This window comes from Nomascus leucogenys, chromosome 23, assembly GCF_006542625.1.
Source record: "Nomascus leucogenys isolate Asia chromosome 23, Asia_NLE_v1, whole genome shotgun sequence".
In the NCBI taxonomy this organism is placed as follows: domain Eukaryota; kingdom Metazoa; phylum Chordata; class Mammalia; order Primates; family Hylobatidae; genus Nomascus; species Nomascus leucogenys.
The window spans coordinates 21099345-21119412 of NC_044403.1; the positions used below are offsets into that span (position 1 = coordinate 21099345).

Genomic DNA, 20068 nt, shown 5'->3' on the forward strand with positions numbered 1-20068 from the left:
TGGTCCAAACAATTGCCTTAATTCCTCACACTTCTCATGTGTAAATACACAATTTAGAGAAGTCACCATGTTACTTTCATTTTCAATCCTGCAAATGTGTCAGTCTACACTTAAGTAAGGATTTTTTGGTTTTGACACATTCATATCCTAGAAGATATATTTTTACTAATGCAGACTTTGACAATCTTATTCGTATGAAAATGTAGCTTTTCCATTTTCACCTTCTAAAGTTTTGTCCACCCACACAGAGCTAAGTGTTTCCACGAAAATAGTAACTGCTAACTACATTCGGACTACATAAAACATCATCTGAGTTGTGGGCCTGAACTACCTAGATATTTGCCACTTCACATTTACATTTGTGTAAATATGACTAGAATGCCAGGTCAAATACCTTGTTTGGTAAAGCACGTTACAATTTGACTCAATGAATAGCTATGGAAGTTTTCTTTATTGATTACTTAATGTGTAACAATAATTGGCATCTTTTTCACACATTACAAAAAATTATACTTGGCTCAGTATGCAACCTTTTAAGCATAGCCATATTATTTAACAAAAGAGGGGAAAAACCTATTCTACCCAATACAGCATTTACAAATGCACAAAACATGCCACTTTGGCTTGTATATTGTCTAGATTAAAAAAAATCTTTTAACATAAATAAGTTAGTATAATTTTTCAGTGTTTGTACAGAGTTATGTACACAGGTACACTTCAAATGGTTTTTCCATACACAGGCAATGAAATACTATTTAAAGATGTAGTATCCATTTCACTTATCCTACAAGTGTGCTTTTCTCTACATGAACCTTCCTTTAAAAATAACACTTTCCTTTGGATAAATGGACAGAGTCAGCTTTAAATTAAAAAATATTTCATTTTTTAATGTGAAGTTACTTACAGATCTTTAAAAATATCGAGGGATTTAGAATTATTTTGACTGTTTACACAGCCCGAAAAGATAATGAAGAAATTTTGTCAACAAATTTAATAAAAGCAGATGGTCAATTCTTAATATTCGAAACTCCCAAGCACCTCGGATTTTTGCCCCAAACCACTTAGAGTGATTACCATTCTGCTGAGTAATTAACTGGTAAATTCCAACTTTAAGAGAGACTGGGGAGGGCACTGAGGATAGGTTTCTGTTGCTTTTTAAAAAAAGCCATATGCAGCTATCTAACAAACTTTAGATAGCTTGGGAGATCACCAGATCTCCCAAATGAGAATAAACTTCTTGTAAAAATAAATAGCAATTCTCTTTAGCCAGTGTTCAAATTTTTGTGATTTTTTTTAACTGTTAGCCGTCTCTGAAAGGGACACTACATCTTTAAAGAAAACAATTCAAACCCTTCCCCAAAATTGCTTCTCTTCATGCAAGTCAAATATTTATCTACTTGCTGTAAATCAAAGCAAGCTCTTCATACCCCGCTCCTTGTCAGTTCCTCAGCCCCACCCAGCCCTCCCTTCCCCAAAGTTTATGTGCTACATAAAAGGTAAAAACTATATACACAGGTAGTACAATGAAGCAAATAAGGAAAAAACCTAATTGCATAATGCTACATCCAACGCTTTTAGAGGCAGATCATTTAAGAGTGCCTAAAATTTTTAGTGTTATTGTGTTGTTGTTTTTCAGTGCTTATACAGGATGTCCATTCCATGAAGTCAGCGATATGTATTTTTAAAATTTTCATGTATATCTTCCTTGCTTCATCAAGCAGTGATGTATCTGATAAACAAGGAAACATATTCTTAATTCTGCAAAAGAAGACAAAACGGAAGAATTAAAGGAAGAGCACTAGAGTAACGTTACCAGTAGAGTACAGGAATTATTTTGTCACTATGTTAGCTTGGAAATACTTGATGGGGAAAAAAGTTTGATGACTACAGTCATCTCCACCTAACATTCTCTTAACTGGATTTTTTTCCTTTCCTCTGTGCTGTGTTCTTTTGTCTAGAGCAGTAGTTCTTAACAGTAGGCAATGTTGCCCCCACCCCACAGGGAACATTTGGCAATGTCTGGAGACATTTTACGTTGTCACACTGTGGGGAGGAGGATGCTGCTGGCATCTAGTGTGAGAAGCCAGGGATAATTCCAAACAATCTAAAACACACAGGACAGCCTCCTACAACAAAGAATTATTCGGCCCAAAATGTCGTTAGTGCAGAGGTTGAGAAACCCTACTCTAAAGAATCTAGGTCAAAGACAAGTGGGAAATAAATAGGAAAATTAGGAAACTGTAATACGGGCAAAAATTTTCTAAATTTTAAAAAATTTTTAAATTTTTTTCTCTATTCCTGTGACGGATTAAATTTTCTAAATTTGAAAAATGATTGGGAATAAAAATTATAAAGGCCTTCCAGAAAAAAATTTTATTAACATCATTTTCAAAATATTCTAATTCCTTATTCATATGCAGAAAATACTCATGAATACTTTTGAATAGGTTCTTACTAATATTTCTAGTATTCTTTGAACTAGCAATATTACTAAATGCTACAAATGCCTCTCTGCATGTCAGAACGGGGCCAGATCAAAATCCAGGTCTGATTCTCGTGGCTCATCTGATGAGCTAGGCCACAAGTCACAAACCAACAAGGGCTGCACGTGTTAAGGTTGCTTCAGGAAAATTTTCACCTAATTTTCCCACTTCATATGGTGCTATAAAATAGAGGTTCTATAGTGCCGTTTTGTATAAGCTCTGAAAAATATAAGATGTGAAGTCACATATACAATTTAAACACATAACAAACCTAAATCTCACCTTAATCTCTGTTATTTCAAAATTTTTATAACTGAGGATTTAAAAAGCTAACATCAATATTTATTAAGATCGCCTCATATGCTAAACTACGTGTGTGCTTTAGAAAATAAAGAGGTCACAGTCTTGGTCTAAAGGAAGCTAATAAACTATTAATATATGTAGTTTATTATGAATAACCAACCCATATATATTTGGGGACTGAATTATTCAAATTAGCCATTTACAGTGATCAGATTCTTGTGCATGGAAAAATCTCCACTTCCTTTGTGCTGGGCTGACCTACGGTCACCAATCTTGATATTTAGTAACCATTTGCCCTACAAATATCCAAATCACCCTGTTACGGCATAATTAGCATACACTGGCTGACGTGTTCCTGGATTGCTTACTGACAAGAGTTAATTTAACTTCTGCTTTGCAACTTCAGTGTTACCAGAAATTCTGTAGAAACTTTAGTAACTTTTTTATCTTTCCATTTGGTTTTTGCAAATAATGGTTCCTTCTCTCTCCAAACTTAGAAGAAAACAGGGAAAGTGACAGTTTATTAAAATGTCAAAGAACACAACATACCACCCTATTCACATCTCTAATCCCTTGCATAACCAAAGGTGAGCAATTTCTACCGAACATTCCCCCTCAAAATTGAAACTTAATCATGTATTTGCCATTTTTCCATGTATGGCTCAAAATCTGTTACCGACTCAAGCTGAACCTCTAGATTAATTCTCATGAAGTGGGACTGAGGGAGTAACCTAGTTCTTGTTCGGATGGGCAAAGAACCTATTGTTCCCAACACGTTTCAGTGGGACTCACAGGGAAACGACCTTCCTACCCGATGGGGCCTGGGTTACAAGTAGCTGCTCTGGTCTACTGTTGGAAGAGAAAGTATCTCTGGGCATAGAAACTCAGGAATTACCTTATCCCCAGCTTTCCCCATTGCTACTTTTTTGACCTCACGAAGTATAAACAAAGCAAAACCCCACAAGCTTGTAATTTGCCAGCAACCAATAAGATCAGGTATCGTGAGGTCTGAAGGCCCCGAGTTCCAGTGCGTGCTCCTTTAGTGATCAACCCACCGAGCTGTTTACGTTTGACGTCTTCTGAGGCCAGGCTTCTTGGGCGTCTGCTCCACAGAACCGGCATTTGGGGAACTGTCTGAAACATTTTCTTCTGTTCTGTTGGCTCTTTTGTTTTGAGTAGAAGAATCTAAGAGCAGGGGAAATTTTTAAAAAGAACACACAATCTTTATTGGAAAAAACAATGGCTGGCAGAACTTGGCCCAATAGTCGGGATGAAAAACCCACTACCTCCACCCACAATCCTGGATCCGTCATCCCCAGTGGCCTTTAAGGGCACAAAATGAGGTTGTTTTCAAAAAACAGAAAGTGCATTCTCCGCCCCAGAGCTCTCTCCCTAGCCAGGCGGCGGACCGTTGATAAACATCCCAACTTTGTCACATACCTAGGGGTTGGTAGTGGGAGGGACCGCGATGTCTTAAGTTAGGGAAATTATCGGATCTTACCATCTCCAGTTTCTGACTTAAAAAGTCACAGACAAGCAGTGGGCCAGGTAGCACTGAACACCTAAGACCAATAAAGTTCGCTCTCCCAAAGCTAAATCAGAATACGCCGAAAAGCAAGCTAAGGTTAACACCCTCCAGCAGGCAAAGCGGGGCCCCAGACACATTCTGTGGTTGGGAAGGGGTCATTACCGTCGGTTGCAGGTCGCTTCCTTATTCCTGCGCACTGCTCCGCTAAACCTGTCTGGCTGTCCGACGGATCAGTCTTTGGGTCTACCAAATGCGTGTCCTCAGAATTAGCCGGAGCCCCAATTAAAGGCGCCGCCGGGCGGCTCCCGCTGACATCCTGGCTCTCCTGCGCCGGCACCTTGCAGGCGCCTTTGGGGAGCCGCGGGGGTCTGTAGTAGAACTCGGGCAAGCTGCCCTTCTCCACCTCTTGCCACTCGTACTTGCCCTCTAGGGGCTTGTGATTCTGAAAATCGAAATTCCACTTGCGCTGGCTCGCCTCTTCCATGTCTCTGCAGTGCTTCTCCAAGTCCCGGGTTAACTCTTCGTGGTCCACCGGGCCGAAGAGGTTCCTGCAGGCCGAGGGCTTGGGGTGCTCCGCCTGCCTGGCATCCCTCCGCTCCAGGCTAGGGCTCCCGTTAGACACTCGCACGTTTGACATCTTTCTCCCGGGTCTGCACGACCGCCTCTCTCGCACTCTCAAAAAAACAAAACAAAACCGAACAAAACAAAACGCCCCTACGCAGCCCGAACCCCTCTCGGAAGCCCAGCGACTGCCCTCGGAGCCAAAAGACACAGACCCGGACGAGCCACGGCCTGAGCTCTAAGAGCGCGCAGGGGCTGCGGGGAAGCCCCGGCCCGGCCGCCGAGAGTCTCCGCTGATCAAATGGACTGGCGAGCGGGAGGGCGGGGAGGGGAGGGGAGGGGACCAGGCAAGCAGAGAGGGTGGCAAAGCCCGTCCGAGTCCGGGCGGGTGCAAGCCCGCGGGTCCCGCGAACCCAGCCGCTCTCCAAACCTTGCCGGCGTCGGAGTCGCAGAGCCGTGAGCAAGCGGGGACAGGGGAGGGGGAGAAAAACACCCCGAAAAGACGAGCCCCCTTTTTTTAGTGGCCCAATATGGCGGTGGAAGGGAGGCTGACGAAGAAGAAAATGATTGACACGGCGAGTCTATTTAAACAGAGGAGGAGATCCATTGGTTGCGGCGCCGGGAGCCGCCCCGCCGAGGCTGGCGAGCGCGGCCTTAAGGTGGCCCCGGCGCGGTTCCGCCGCCTCCCCGCGTTCCCGAGCGCGCCGCCTCCCCGAGCGCCGCCGGGAGATTGGCTGGTCGCGTGACTGCTGGAGGGGTACTGCTGCCAACAAACCTGCTCTGGCTGGCCTCGGAGAAATTAAAATTAAGACAAACAAACTAGCCAAACGGCCGGGAACCTGGGGCGGGGCCTGGGGTTCGGGGCCCGGCGCTGCGCTGGCGGGTTCGCAGCGGCGCCTAAGCCCCGACCTGTCTCCCACTCCTCGCCCGGGAAGCCGGGGCCTGGACAAGAGGACCGCGAAGGTCGCCGGCAGCTCGCTGGGAGCCGGGGTGGCGAGCTGCCCCCAGCTCGGCCCTCCCCAGTGGCCCCCACTTCGTGGTCTGCGGGGGAGGCCGCGGAGCGTTTGCTGGGGGGCTGGGCGCCTCCCCGCCGGCGTGCCTTTGCTGGGGGCTGGTGGAGGCGGTGGGCAATGGTTCGCTCAGCCTTAACCCAGAAGTTTCTGCCATCCCTGGGGAGGCTGGGGGCCTAGGGAAGAAGCCAAGGCGAACGTCTTTTAGAAATTAGCCAGGAGTAGACGCAGCACTTATCATGAACTCAAGCTTTCCCTCGATGAAAATAAGAAAGGAACTCAAGATAAAAAAAAAAAAAACTCAAGTAGTCTCTGAAGTCCCTTAATAAACTTTGTAGCTGTCTCAGACACGTTTAGTTTTGAAAAACGAGGGTACACCCCTGGCCCAGGATCTTGCTTCCCAAGCACAGTTAAGGCCATGGACATTGGCTGCGTGTGGGAACTCGTCTCTTTCTACTTTTCTGTTCTTTCCCGGGATTGTAGCAGTTTCCTCTACCTGAGTCCAGCCGCCAAATACAACAGCTCCTTCCTTCCTCCACCCTTCTCTCTCACCAGATTTCACTGCTCCAACAAACTCAGAACAATATTCAGATGCTAGTGAATGCTTTCAGAGGGCTGAAGGGTGAAAATACTCCCCTCGGGGTCAAACTCCAGATGATGAAATGATTTTTAAAACCACAGCCATGTCCTAACGTCCGATACTAGTATTCCAGCGTTTCTCTTCTCCCTTTTGCAGCTGGAAATTTCTCTCTCAATGTGGGCTTGAGCACAATGGTGGAAGGTAAAGTAGGACGATGAGCAGGGCTGCCCTGAGACAAAGCTCAGTGGATCTTCAGCTGCCTCCCCACCCCCATGCCTAGTACCCATCATCTTGGTTTGAGCCAAAGTTAATGCATTTTACTGGAAACCAACCTTCCGTTCTAATTTTACACAGCAGCAAAGTTTTCTTAAGCACCTATGCTACAGATGAGCTTGATGTGTAGCTTGTTTTCTTAGCCACATCTTGTTTGTCCACTTTGTGTGCCTACCTCATCTCATACACTCCAGAATGTGACAGCTGGAAGGGACCCTCGGGACCCTGTGGTTTAACCCTCTCCTTTTTACCACGGAGGAAATTGAGACTCAGAGAGGTTTCCTATCCAGGGACATGCATTCGGTTGGTACCGGAGTCAGGACTAGATGCAGGTCTCCTAACGCTCAGGTTGGTTCATTTTCTGTTCCTTTCCTTCCTAATGGTTCTCACTGGTTCAGGGTTTTGTCTGAGTTTGATTGTGCTGTAGTCTGCAGGTCCTGCTGTCTTACAAGTGACTGAAAATGGCTCCTTCCCAGGCCCTGGGTTGCCTGCAGATGTTTCCTTGATGTGGCCTGTGGTCACTGATATTTAAATGCAGCTGTCATGAGCCTTTGGTATCACCATCCACTAGTTCAACTAAAATGTAGACTCTAGAAGGACAGGGGTGATACCCAGAGAACAGTAAAGGGGGCTGTGCCCAGAACTAGTTTTCAAGTCCGGACTTCCTACCTAACTGACAGAAAAGAATTCACCTAGGATCAAGCAAGAGGTCTCATCCTCTTTAGTTTTTCTACTTTTAAGGCTGTCAATTTATTGGACTGAAGACTGGGGGAGAAGGGACAGGAAAATTAGGGTAGGCCTCCCTACCATAATTTGTACCTTACCCCAGAAATTAGATAATTGTCCAAATTTTAAAAACAATTGCTATACAACACAGGAACTCTATATATGTGCATCTATCCATATGCATAAACACCCAAACTACCACATGTATGTAAATGGAGACATTCTAGAGTATTTCACCTTGCCACAGAAGTTTGATTTTACTCATGGAATTTATGTCTTATATGGAAGTAGAAAACAAACACTTCGATCCCCTTCACGTGCTGAATCTTTCAACTAATATGTAGAAGCACCATTTTATCGCTTTTTTGTTGTTAATCTCGAAAAGTAAGCAAGTCACAGTCACGCCACCTTAAGAAGTCTGGCTGCCAGCAGAAAGGCTGTGCTTACATCGACCTCACAATGATCTAAAGTGTTTTGTTTACAGTCAAGGCACCGGAGATCTGTACAGCAAATAATGAGAACGCAGGCGTCTGCTGTAGTAGCGACGAAGCGTGAAAAAAAATGGGAGCGTAGAGATCAGAGCGCCATCCTCCTGCAAAGTGGGCAGCTGCAAGCGAGTAAGCCGGGGGAAAATTTCAGATAAACAGTGTTAAAGGTGGACCCTGGTAGAAGACGGAAAGCTCTACACTGCACTGCTCTAAAGTGAGCTGTTTCCCCAAGACCCCCAGTCCTGCGTGATGTTTTGGTTGCCATTTTTACTGCTGTTTTCCTACTTAGGGCTGAGAAGCGTCCCATAAGCCATCCCAGATTTCTGTAACCTTCACAAGCTGAGGAGAGAGGCAAAGACCAAAGTAACTTAAGAGAAAACACCTGTGTCATAGACAAGTGTTCAGATGGGGTGGATGAGCAAGCCGCCGGCATCGCCAGCTCCCAGATGCAGCGCTCTCACCCGAGAGTTCTGCAGCCCCAAATGTTTCTGCGAAGGTTCACGGTTCCTTGCTCAGCTGCCCCTCCCACCGCAAGCACACAGTTTCAGTCCTTCCTCGAGGATGTTTATAATGAGGCAGCACTCAACTCCACCATTCTTCTAAGCTCACATATTTTTAGACTTTGGGAACTTCACAGTCATCTCCTTCTGACACTTTTAATTCAATTTCACAAATATTTACGGAGCACCTTCTATTAATTTGCTTATTCCTTCTTTCTTTCAACAAATATTTATTGAGTGCCTCCTCTATGCCAGACATTATCCTTAGGCTCTGGGAACACAGAAGTAAACAAACAGATTTAAACTAGAATGATGCTGACATTCCAAAAAGTGGAGGAGAGACAGAAAATGAACACAGCACATGAAAGAAGTATATACTATGTAAGGAGGTGAAAAATCCTATGGAGAAACAATAAGCAGCAGAGAGGGAAAGGGAGTGTTTCGAGGATCACAAAGTGAATAAGTGGTCAGGGAAGGCCTCATGGAGAAAGTGGCCTTTGAGGACAGGTGCAGTGGCTCACGCCTGTAATCCCAGCACTTTGGGAGGCAGAGGCAGGCAGATCATTTGATGTCAGGAGTTCAAGACCAGCCTGGCCAACGTGATGAAACTCATCTCTACTACAAATACAAACATTAGCTGGGCATGGTAGTGCAGGCCTGTAATCCCAGCTACTCAGGAGGCTGAGGCAGGATAATGACTTGAACATGGGAGGTGGAGGTTGCAGTGAGCCAAGATCTTGCCACTGCACACGAGCCTGGACGACAGAGTAAGACTCCATCTCACACACACAAAAAAAGGTGGCCTTTGAGAGAGGCCCTGAAGACATGAGAGAGCAGCCATACAGCTATCTGGGGAAAGAACAAATGAAGTGTCTCTGAGGTGGGATCTTGCCTAATGTGTTCAAGGAACAGCAGAGGGGCCCATGGTGGATAGGGCGGAGCAAGTGGGGAGTGGTAACAGAAGCATCAGGGCTGGGCGCAGTGCTCACGCCTATAATCCTAGCACTTTGGAAGGCCAAGGTGGGTGGATCACTTGAGGTCAGGAGTTCAAGACCAGGCTGGCCAACATGGTGAAACCCTGTCTCTACTAATAATACAAAAATTAGCTAGGCATGGTGGCACACACCTGTAATCCCAGCTAGTCGGGAGGCTAAGGCAGGAGAATTGCTTGAACCTGGGAGGCAGAGGTTATAGTGAGCCAAGATCGTGCCACTGCACTCCAGCCCGGGAGAGACAGAGCAAGACTCTGTCTTAAAAAAAAAAAAAAAAAAAAAAATGCACATCAGATCAGATAGGACCAGGTAGGCACAGGTAGGGCTTTTATTATTGACCTGGCGATACGGAAAGCCATTGGGGCATTAGGAGGTTTTAAGCAGTGATCAATACGATGTGCAAGGTATTGTCCAAGGCATTATTCTCAGCAATGTGGGAAGTGAAGAAATATTTGTCACAGTCCTTGCCTGTGGGGAGTATATACCATGTGCACAAAAACTAGAGGTTGGAACCAGGCCTGGTGGCCTGCACCTGTAGCCCCAGCAACTCGGAAAGCAGAGGTGGGAGGATCACTTGAGCCCAGGTCGAGGCTGCAGTGAGCTATGACCATGCCATTGCACTCCAGCCTGGGTGATAGAGCAAGACATTGTCTCAAATAAATAAACTAGAGGTAGAACGCAATACATAGAAAAACATGATGCTATGAAGTACAAAGCAAGGAGAAAGAGGAAGGCCTCATGGAAGAAGTGATATATGGGTCAGATCTTGAAGAATAAGAAAATGTCAAGATGATTATAAGGATGAATTGGTAGGGGTGGTAAGTAGGGATGGGATCAGACAGTGGTTGGCCATGGATGGCATGCTAAAAAATCTGTTGCTTGGTAAGTACTGCAAACCGATGGAGCTTTTAGTGAAGAGAATGATCAGTGTCCAAACTTGTCTCCTGAACAAAAGCAAGCCTGGGCCCTGGGCCTGGGTTGGAGCTCTGGAGTTTGGATTTGTGAGATGGGGTGAACTGCCGAAGATGGGGCTGAGGGTGATATGACAGACAGTGTCTAGGGACAGGGCTAAATGAAAAGCTGGGCAGACAGTCCCACTGTGGTGTTCATCCGGAGGGATGTGGGGAGATGGGCAGAGTTCAAGTGTGAGACAGAGAACCCTGAGCGCAGGAGGACAGGGCTTGGCACAGAAAGCAGGAGGCAGTCTGCCATAATCTCCTGAGCCGCAAAGGTGTAGCTGCAGATGCTTTTTATATGGTGCTTCCAGCCTTGACTGTGAGTGGGGAGGTGCCTGTTAAGGGGGCCAGGCTGTCTTGGACAAGCAGATCTTTGTGTTTGGAAGTAGTGTCTGATGGCAGAGTAAAGGATGGGTGTGATAAGCCTGGAGAGACTGACACAAGGAGGTAATTTTGGAGGATGATGAGTTATTCAAGCAACAGATACAATGGATTTAAGTCTTGCTATAGAGGAAATGGAAAGCAAGGAACAAATGCAGGGTGGTTACTTAGGTAGTTGGAACAGATACGAGGATTGAGAGAGATGGAGAAAGAGGGGATGAATTTAAGGACTCAAGCTTGGGTATTTGAGAGAATAATGCCATTAACTAAGAGAGGTAATAGAAAAGGAGGATGTAGGAGAGACTGTAACCTTGAACTCTTGGGCTCAAGTTATCCTCCTGCCTCAGTCTCTCAAGGGACTGATGGATCCAGTCCATCAAAATCCAATGTTGCCTTCTTTCCCAGTAGCCGAATTATAACTGAGCATACAACTGCCCAGCAACATGAAATTCCCCAGTCTCCTTTGCAATTAGGTGTGGCTTTATGATGAAGTATTTTCCAATAGAATGTAAGCAAAGGTGGTATGTGTCTTCCAGGCCTAGTGCATAAAACCTGTCATGTGACCCCCTCAGAATCCACCATTCTCTTTTCCCTTTCTCATGGGCTGGAAAGGTGAATACTAGAGCAACCTTGGAAGCCACATGTTGAAGATGACAGAGCCACCTTCAACTTGGGTCCCTGACCTGATTTGGGAGAAAAAATAAGTTTTTATTTTGGGGGTTTTTTGTGTTTTTTTTAAGATGGAGTCTCATTCTGTCGCCAGGCTGGAGTACGGTGGCGTGATCTCGGCTCACTGCAACCTCCACCTCCCAGGTTCAAGTAATTCTCCTGCCTCAGCCTCCCGAGTAGCTGGGATTGCAGGCACATGCCACCACACCCAGCTAATGTTTGTATTTTCAGTAGAGACCAGGTTTCACCATGTTGGCCAGGATGGTCTCAATCTCCTGATGTGCCTGCCTCAGCCTCCCAAAGTGCTGGGATTAACAGGCATGAGCTACCACGCCCAGCCCATTTTTTTATAGCATTTTACAGTCACTCCTAACTAATGCATATGGAACAGTTTGGGAGATAGGGAATAGGGAAGGTGAAGAATTTGGTTTACCACAGTCAGTATGAGCATTGAAATTAACTTAATCCCCAGGGAAAAGAAAGAATGAAAAGGTATGTCCCTTAAGAGGGCAACAGAAGGCCAGGCACAGTGGCTCATGTGTGTAATCCCAGCACTTTGGGAGGTTGAGGCAGGAGGATTACTTGAGGCCAGGAATTCAAGACCAGCCTGGTCTACATAGCAAGGCCCTGTCTCTACAAAAAATTTTTTAAAAAACAGCTGGGCACAGTGTTGCACACTTGTAATCCCAGCTACTTGGGAGGCTGAGACAGAAGGACCATTTGAGCCCAGGAATTCAATGTTACAGTGTACCACTGCACTCCAGCCTGGGCAACAGAGGGAGACTCTGTCTGTAACGAAAATAAAAAGAGGGCAAAAGAGACAATACTGGAGACAAGCATCTGACGCAAAATGTGAAGGGATATTATGATTGGCGGGGCTGTCTGACACCTATCCATATTTACAAACGTGCCATTAATCATATGGCCAGGTTGGATCCTGAGTAGATTACACAATTACACGGGTACAGGAATAAGGATGCATGTGGTATTTTTTTTTTTTTTCAGAGACGGAGTTCCACTCTTGTTGCCCAAGCTGGAGTGTAATGGCATGATCTTGGCTCACTGCAACCTCCACCTCCCAGGTTCAAACGATTCTCCTGCCTCAGCCTCCCAAGTAGCTGGGATCACAGGTGCGTGCCACCAGGCCCAGCTAATTTTTCGTATTTTTAGTAGAAGCGAGGTTTCACCATGTTAGCCAGGCTAGTCTCAAACTCCTGACCTCAGGTGATTCACCCGCCTCGGCCTCCCCAAGTGCTGGGATTACAGGTGTGAGCCACCGCACCCGGCCGCATGTGGTATTCTTAATTCTTTCACATCACACTCGAGGTGTGCAACACTCATTGTTTCTCTATTGTCCTGTACTCCCTTCTCAGACTCTGTTCCCATAACTTCTGCTGGGGGACAGCAGATTATGAAACCCTGTTCCCATTCCCTTATCAAAGTTGATCAGACAAGGGGAGAGGAGGTGATTATTTGACCTAAACTTGGCTAGCCAAATTTTTTCTCCTGAAAATTTGGAATCAAGTCTGAGAAACTTCAATTAGTAAATTGTAAGGCAGAGACTAATGAGGTAATGTAGACTTGAGATTGAAAGTACCTGTTTAAGAACAGTGTCTTCAGTACAGTATGGTGGCTCAAGCCCATAATCTCAACACTTTGGGAGGTTGAGGTGGGAGGACTGCTTGATCCCAGAGTTCAAGACCAGCCTGGGCAACAAAGTAAGATCCGTCTCTACAAAAAACTTAAAAAATTAACCAGGTGTGGTGGCATGTGCCTGTGATCCCAGCTACATGATGGGTGGAGGTGGAGAATCCCTTGAGCCCAGGAGATCGAAGCTGCAGTGAGCCCTGTTCATGCCACTGCACTCCAGTTTGGGCAACAGAGTGAGACCCTGTCTCAAAAACAAAAGGACACTATCTTCAGCCCATGTGTGATGAAGATGCAGATAATGTCTGTCTGCAGAGTGTCAGGAGAAAGAAAAAATGTGCAAAAGGGGCAGAGAAGAGAAACCACGTAGTTTTAGGAAGACAGCCCTGAGCAACCAAAGACTCTTCAGTTTCCGGATCCTGAAGCTCATGAGGTACTACTCCCTACATTTATGTTCTATTAGCTCATGAGGTACTACTGCCTACATTTACATTCTATAGCACCGTGTTTATAAAGTAATTTTCCCCCTTTTGCTCCAAGCTAGCTTGTTATGAGTTTCTGTTGGTTGAACCCAAGTCATCCCTAATTAACACAATACTTTAATTTTTTTTTTTTTTTTTTGATGGAGTCTTGCTCTGTCACCCAGTCTGGAGTGCAGTGGCGTGATCTCGGCTCACTGCAACTTGTGCCTCCTGGGTTCAAGCAGTTCTCTGCCTCAGTCTCCCGAGTAGCTTGGATTACAGGTGTGTGCCACCGCGCCCAGCTAATTTTTGTATTTTTAGTAGAGATGGGGTTTCACCATCTTGGCCAGGCTGGTCTTGAACTCCTAACCTCGTGATCCACCCGCCTTGGCTTCCCAAAGTGCTGGGATTACAGGCGTGATCCCACCGTGCCCAGGTTACTTTTACAGGCCACCATGCCCAGCCACTTTAAATACTTTAAAGCAGGTTCCCTGGTGTCATCACATTTGATCCTCATAAGACCACAATTGTGAGGCAAATGCTATTATCCTCTCTTGCAGATGAAGCTCTGAAATAGAGAACTGAGTGTTCCAAAGCCACGAAAGAGAGCAGAGAAGGCACTAGGACTAGGGTACTTATTAGTCCTACTTAAGCTGAGTCCAGAATCCATTGTAGAAGATGCAGTGACTTGATACGTTTGCAATTATATCACTAAGGCTTCATTGGTTTAATTTACTTAGAATGCACTATTCACAAAACAAAGGCTCTGGGGAAAATGGGATTCAAATGCCTGGAAAAATGGCATCTTTGAAAAAATTAGATTCAAGAAGGCTTTAAAACTAATCTAGTGGGGTCAGAATTTAAGGAAAAAAATGCATCAGGGATTTTACTTAGATGAAAATTTTCATTTCCAAGTAAAATGTAATGAACTAATGCAAGTTTACCAGCATTGCCAGGACCATAAGAATAGGAAATAGGCTGAGATGGGAGTATGGTTTGAGCCCAGAAGTTTGAGACCAGCCTGGGCAAATAGCAAGACCCCATCTCTACGAAAAATTTAAAAATTAGCTGGGCATGGTGGCACATGCTTGGAGTCTCAGCTACTCAGGAGGCTGAGATGGGAGTATCGCTTGAGCCAGGGAGGTCGAGGCTGTAGTGAGCTGTGATCACGCCACTGCACTCCAGCCTGGGTGACAGAGCAAGGCCATATCTCAAAAAAAAAAAAAAAAGAAAAGAATAGGAAATAAATAGCAAAACTTGGATTCATGATCAGACACATAATTTAATTTCCATGGTTAAAACATAAGTGGACAACTTCTATGACTAAAATACGGAATTTGGGCTCGGCGCAGTGACTCATGCCTGTAATGCCAGCACTTTGAGAGGCCAAGGTGGGAGGATCGCTTGAGGCCAGGAGTTTGACCCTGCAGTGAGCTATGATGGCACCACTGCACTCCAGCCTGGGCGACAGAGCAAGACCCTGTCCCTAAAAAACTAAATAAACAAAATATGGAATTTGGAACAATAAACATATTTATTACCAATCCACCATATTCAACTACATTCTATTTTTTACATTGAGAAGACATAAAGGAGAACGTTTTCCCTGATTCTGATCTTAGTCTTCAGTTTATACAAACTTCCATGTAAAACAAAACTGGAAACTACCCACTTGCTGTTGTTGACCAACTCTCTGAATAATTATCCACATTAATATTTGTTCATTTCTTCATTCATTAAATTTTTAATGAGCCCTCACCAGATGCCAGACTCTCTGAGGACACAGCAGAGAACCAAGATAGCCAAAGTCCCTGATGTCATGAAACAGAACTTACACTCAAGTGTGGAAGACCGACAATGCACAAATAAATAAGCATAATATGTCATGTTGCTGTAAGTGCTAACACGACAAATCAGCTAGTTAAGAGTACAGAGGGTAATGAAGCAGATGCTATATGAACAAGGAAGGACTTTTCAATAAAGTGATATTTGAGTAGAATCCTGAATGGAAGGAGAGCATGGACCATGTAATTTTGTGTTGCAGGCACAGGAAATAGCAAATCCAGAGGCTCTGAGGTAGGAATGTGCCTGGGATAGTTGAGGGACAATAAAGGAACTAGTAAGCTGGAAACATGGTGAGTCGGGGCTGGGGAGTAGGAGATGAAGTCAGAGAGGAAGGAAGTAGAGACCCCAGTCATGTAAACTTTATAAGCCATGGTAAAGACTGGATTTTATGCCAACTTAAGTGCGTCATCCTTGAGCATAGAGTTTTTTTACCTGACTTCGGGTAACTTTTGTCACTTTGCTGAGTAAGAAGTATTTCAAAGAGGCAAGAGAGAAGTAGGGAGAACACGTATTATAGTAGACTGTACAGTAATCCAGATAAGAGGTCATGGGCCTCAGACCAGGGTGGTAGCAGTGTACGTGAAAAGAAGGGTAGAGAGTTGATAGTGTGTTTTTTGAAGATACAGCCAATGGGATTTGCTGAAGATTTGGAAATGGTCTGTGTGTGTGAGAGAGTTCATGATGACTCCAAGCAACTGAAGAAAGGTATGACCAGTTGCTGAGATAGGGTTGATTGAGAGATGAACAGATTTTGTTTGGGTCATGTGAAGTTTGAGATGTCCATAGATATCCAAATGGGGATGTCAAGTAAGCAGATGGAATATATGAGTTTGGAATTCAGGGCAGAAGGGTCTGTGCTGGAGATACACATTTGGAAATGTTTGGCATTTAGATGATATTAAAGCTATGAGACTAGATAAGAACACCGAGGGAGTGGGTTTAAACATAGAAAAGACCTCGGCAGTTAGCCTTAGGGTACTACAACTTTTAGAAATCAAGATGAGAAGTATCTAGATAAAGGACATAGGGAAAAAGCCCCTAGTAGAGTGGAGGAGAGCCAAGAGAGAGGTGACCCAGGGATCAAGTAAAGAGAATGTTCCAAGGAGGAGAGCATGATCAAATGATTCCAATGCCACTGATAGGTCAAGTAAGATAAACACTGAAAACTGACCATTGCATTTGGCCATCGAGTTCATTGATGACTTGATAAGAGGAGTCTTGGTAAAGATGTGAAAGCCTGACTGGGGTGAGTTAAAAAGAGAAAGTCATGTGTATGCATGCTGTATACCCACATGAATAAATTATGCACACACACTCCTAGTCTAAGCAGAGGGTAGATGGGTTCTGATCAGGAAACCAGTCTGGCAACAGGCCAGGCTGTGGCCAGGGGTGAGGGCTGGCTGATGGGGAAGCAAGCATATTAAAAAGGTGCCACATATTGACTGCCTTTCTCCACTCTTTCATTGCCTGGTTTTACACTGTTTCCTTCAATATCTTTTCTTAACTGTCATCAAAAAATTATCATACTGGCCAGGCTTGGTGGCTCATGTTTCTAATCCCAGCAATTTCGGAGGTGGAGGCTGAAGAATCACTTGAGCCCAGGAGTTCAAGACCAACCTAGGCAACATGGTGAAACCCCGTGTCTACAAAAAACACAAAAATTAGCTGGGTGTGTGGTGGTGTGTGCCTGTAGTTCCAGCTACTGGGGAGGCTGAGGTGAGAGGATCTCTTGAACCCAGGAGTTCAAGGCTGCAGTGAGCTGTAAACATGCCACTGCACTTTTCAGCCTGGGCAACAGAGCGAGATCCTGTCTCAAAAAAAAAAATTGCCATGCTGACAAATGACCTTATCTTTGAAAGTAACCATTTTTGCAGGACACACTAACAGAATTAGCAAAGAATTAGCTTTGCTTGTGAGTCTCGCATTTCAACTGGCAAATGTTCTCCTTAGAAAATCACTGTAGAGCCGGGCGCAGTGGCTCACGCTTGTAATCCCAGCACTTTGGGAGGCCGAGGCGGGCGGATCACGAGGTCAGGAGATCGAGACCACGGTGAAACCCCGTCTCTACTAAAAATACAAAAAATTAGCCGGGCGTGGTGGCGGGCGCTTGTAGTCCCAGCTACTCAGGAGGCTGAGGCAGGAGAATGGCGTGAACCCGGGAGGCAGAGCTTGCAGTGAGCCGAGATTGCGCCACTGCACTCCAGCCTGGGCAACAGAGCGAGACTCCGTCTCAAAAAAAAAAAAAAAGAAAAGAAAATCACTGTAGAACAGCATCTTCTGTTCCCACCATAATAGAATATCTTATTAACCAAATAAACAGTGTAAGGCTTTATCATAAATTCTCAGCAATTTTCTTTATTGTCAAGATGGAGTTTCGCTCTTGTTGCCCAGGCTGGAGTGCAATGGCACAATCTCAGCTCACTGTAACCTCCGCCTCCCAAGTTCAAGTGATTCTCCTGCCTCAACCTCCCGAGCAGCTGGGATTACAGGCATGCACCAAGAGCGCACCACTGCACTGCAGCCTGGGTGAGAGAGCAACACTCTGTCTCAAAAAAAAAAAAAAAAAAAAAAAAAAGATGCATTTCTATTTATTCTTGACAAAAAGCCTTTCCCAGTTCTGTAATGATGGTGTTTTTCTCCAAACCTCGATAATCTGCTCAGGATCTTCTATATTGGTGTATCAATTATATCTCCAATGTCAAATGCAATTTGCAATTAGTTGCCTTTTTCCATAACTCAGGATTAGATTGTCTGACCTAGAATGTTTCCAGGTAGTTTTCCTTCCCTTCCTTTACTGAAGAAACAGGAACATCCAAAATAGTTAGGCGCTCGGTGGCCACAGGAGGACAGAAGAGGGTTAGTAATGAGATAGACTACCCTCCCCCAATTCGGAACATTCATGAAGCAGGAATGTAATTGACCTGCTGTGCTGTTTAAACAGCACAGGAGGGCAGCACAAGGCCAGAACTGTCAGCCCTAATCCTGCAACTATTCCAAACCACAACTGTATTTATAATCTGCTTTTCTAAATGCATACACAAGAGTTTTAATCCCCACCAAATTTAATTGAACTCTAAATTTGCATAGATTCTACCTATTCAACATTTTTATATCATTTTCATACATTACTCACACAATAATCTGAATTTAACAATTATTTTATGATAGTATTTTTTGTTTTTGTTTTTCTGAGACGGAGTCTCACTCTGTTGCCCAGGCTGGAGTGCAGTGGCATGATCTCGGCTCACTGTAACCTCTGCCTCTCGGGTTCAAGCGATTCTACTGCCTCAGCCTCCCAAGTAGCTGGGATTACAGACCTGTACTACCACGCCCAGCTAGTTTTTGTGTTTTTAGTAGAGGCAGGGTTTCACAATGTTGGCCAGGCTGGCCTCAAACTCCTGACCACAAGTGATCCGCCCAACTCAGCCTCCCAAAGTGCTGGGATTACAGGCATGAGCCACCACGCCTGGCCTTATGATAGTGTTTTAACAGTTGTCTATACAGTCAAGGTAAGTATTACAACCCTTAACAAGTGAAGTAGAACAAAAGATCAAAGGTGACTTCTCTATAGTCACACATGATTGGTTGCACGATTGGTTGCAAAGTCAAGATAACGACCTAAACTTGATCCTTTTCCACTAAACATAGCTCTTTCAGAAAGTGCTTCCCCCGCCACATACACACCAACACATACACTGTCTCTATGACTTACTCACTTTGACTTCAGATATAAATCTATTTAGTCTTTAATCTTTTTTGTATCCTCTAATGAAGCTAATTCTAATGCTCTAAACAAAATAACTGCAAAGTAGGTAATTAGCACCCAGTAGTTATGATTGGCAAGTACATCTGGTTCTAGTGAAGATCCCAGAGATGGCTCCCAGTGCACGGTATTAGGAATCCTAGACATGGCAGTCATGGAACTTATACAGTCGATAGCCCCTTCCAAGAGAAAGTACTCCACCTCCAAGCCACTGGCTTGGGCTCCTAACTCAGCACTATGGTTTATGATGGGGCCTGGTACAGACTGCTCTACCCAAAAGAAAGAAAATGGTTATTAGCTAAGCCAAGAACTAGAACTAGGAAGTACAGTAAGAACTAGGAAGTACAGTAAGAAGACAACAGACAGGTGCATTGAGAAGACATGTAGGGACCAGTAGAATCACTATGTGCTGGAGTGAGGGGCCATAGGCTTCTATGGCAAAGATGTCTAGAATCCACAGACCTTGGGAATCTTTGATTACCATTTACCTGCGGACCTTTCAAGGTCCCATAGTTTGGCTTTTCATGTCTTATGGCTAAGATTCCTATTACACACATGAACACGCACTCACGCATACTCCATATATTACTTGTGGTAAAAAGTGAGACTGTGCCTCACAACCAATAGATCTTACCCAACCACCAGTGCCACAGACATAGAGGCAAGTTGAAATTAGGTAATAGATCTTTTCCATGTCCAATATAAGTGTAATCTAACCTCAGCCAAGCTCATTTGGAACACGTGATACTTGACCCCCGGTGTACTTCATTCACTCAATATGTCTCCTTTATTACCTACATGTGTCAGGCATTGTGCTGAGTGCTAGAGTTACAGAGACAAACAAGCACCAGAAACAAATAAGACAAAGTCTCTATTTTTGTGGGGCTCCTAGCTCTGTGGGA

At 44.7% G+C, this 20068-nt stretch overlaps 1 protein-coding gene across 1 annotated transcript; it reads right to left on the reverse strand.

Annotated features, from left to right (window-relative positions):
* Positions 1–432: 432 nt before the first annotated feature.
* CDKN1B (cyclin dependent kinase inhibitor 1B) lies at positions 433–8308 on the reverse strand. Its single transcript, XM_003265517.3, has 3 exons — positions 4477–8308; positions 3842–3971; positions 433–1758 (listed from the first exon to the last, which is right to left on the reverse strand). Exons 1-2 carry the CDS (start codon positions 4949–4951, stop codon positions 3850–3852), a joined length of 597 nt encoding a protein of 198 aa, XP_003265565.1. The 5' UTR covers positions 4952–8308; the 3' UTR covers positions 433–1758; positions 3842–3849.
* Between the last annotated feature and the right edge of the window lie 11760 nt (positions 8309–20068).

What these genes read in the sequence shown, in the direction of transcription:
- CDKN1B (XM_003265517.3), bottom strand. Translation starts at nt 4,951, where the DNA reads ATGTCAAACGTGCGAGTGTCTAACGGGAGCCCTAGCCTGGAGCGGAGG. An exon ending in GAAGCGACCTGCAACCGACG is followed by an intron (nt 3,972 to 4,476) that starts GTAATGACCCCT and finishes CCCTGCTCTTAG; the next exon opens with ATTCTTCTACTCAAAACAAA.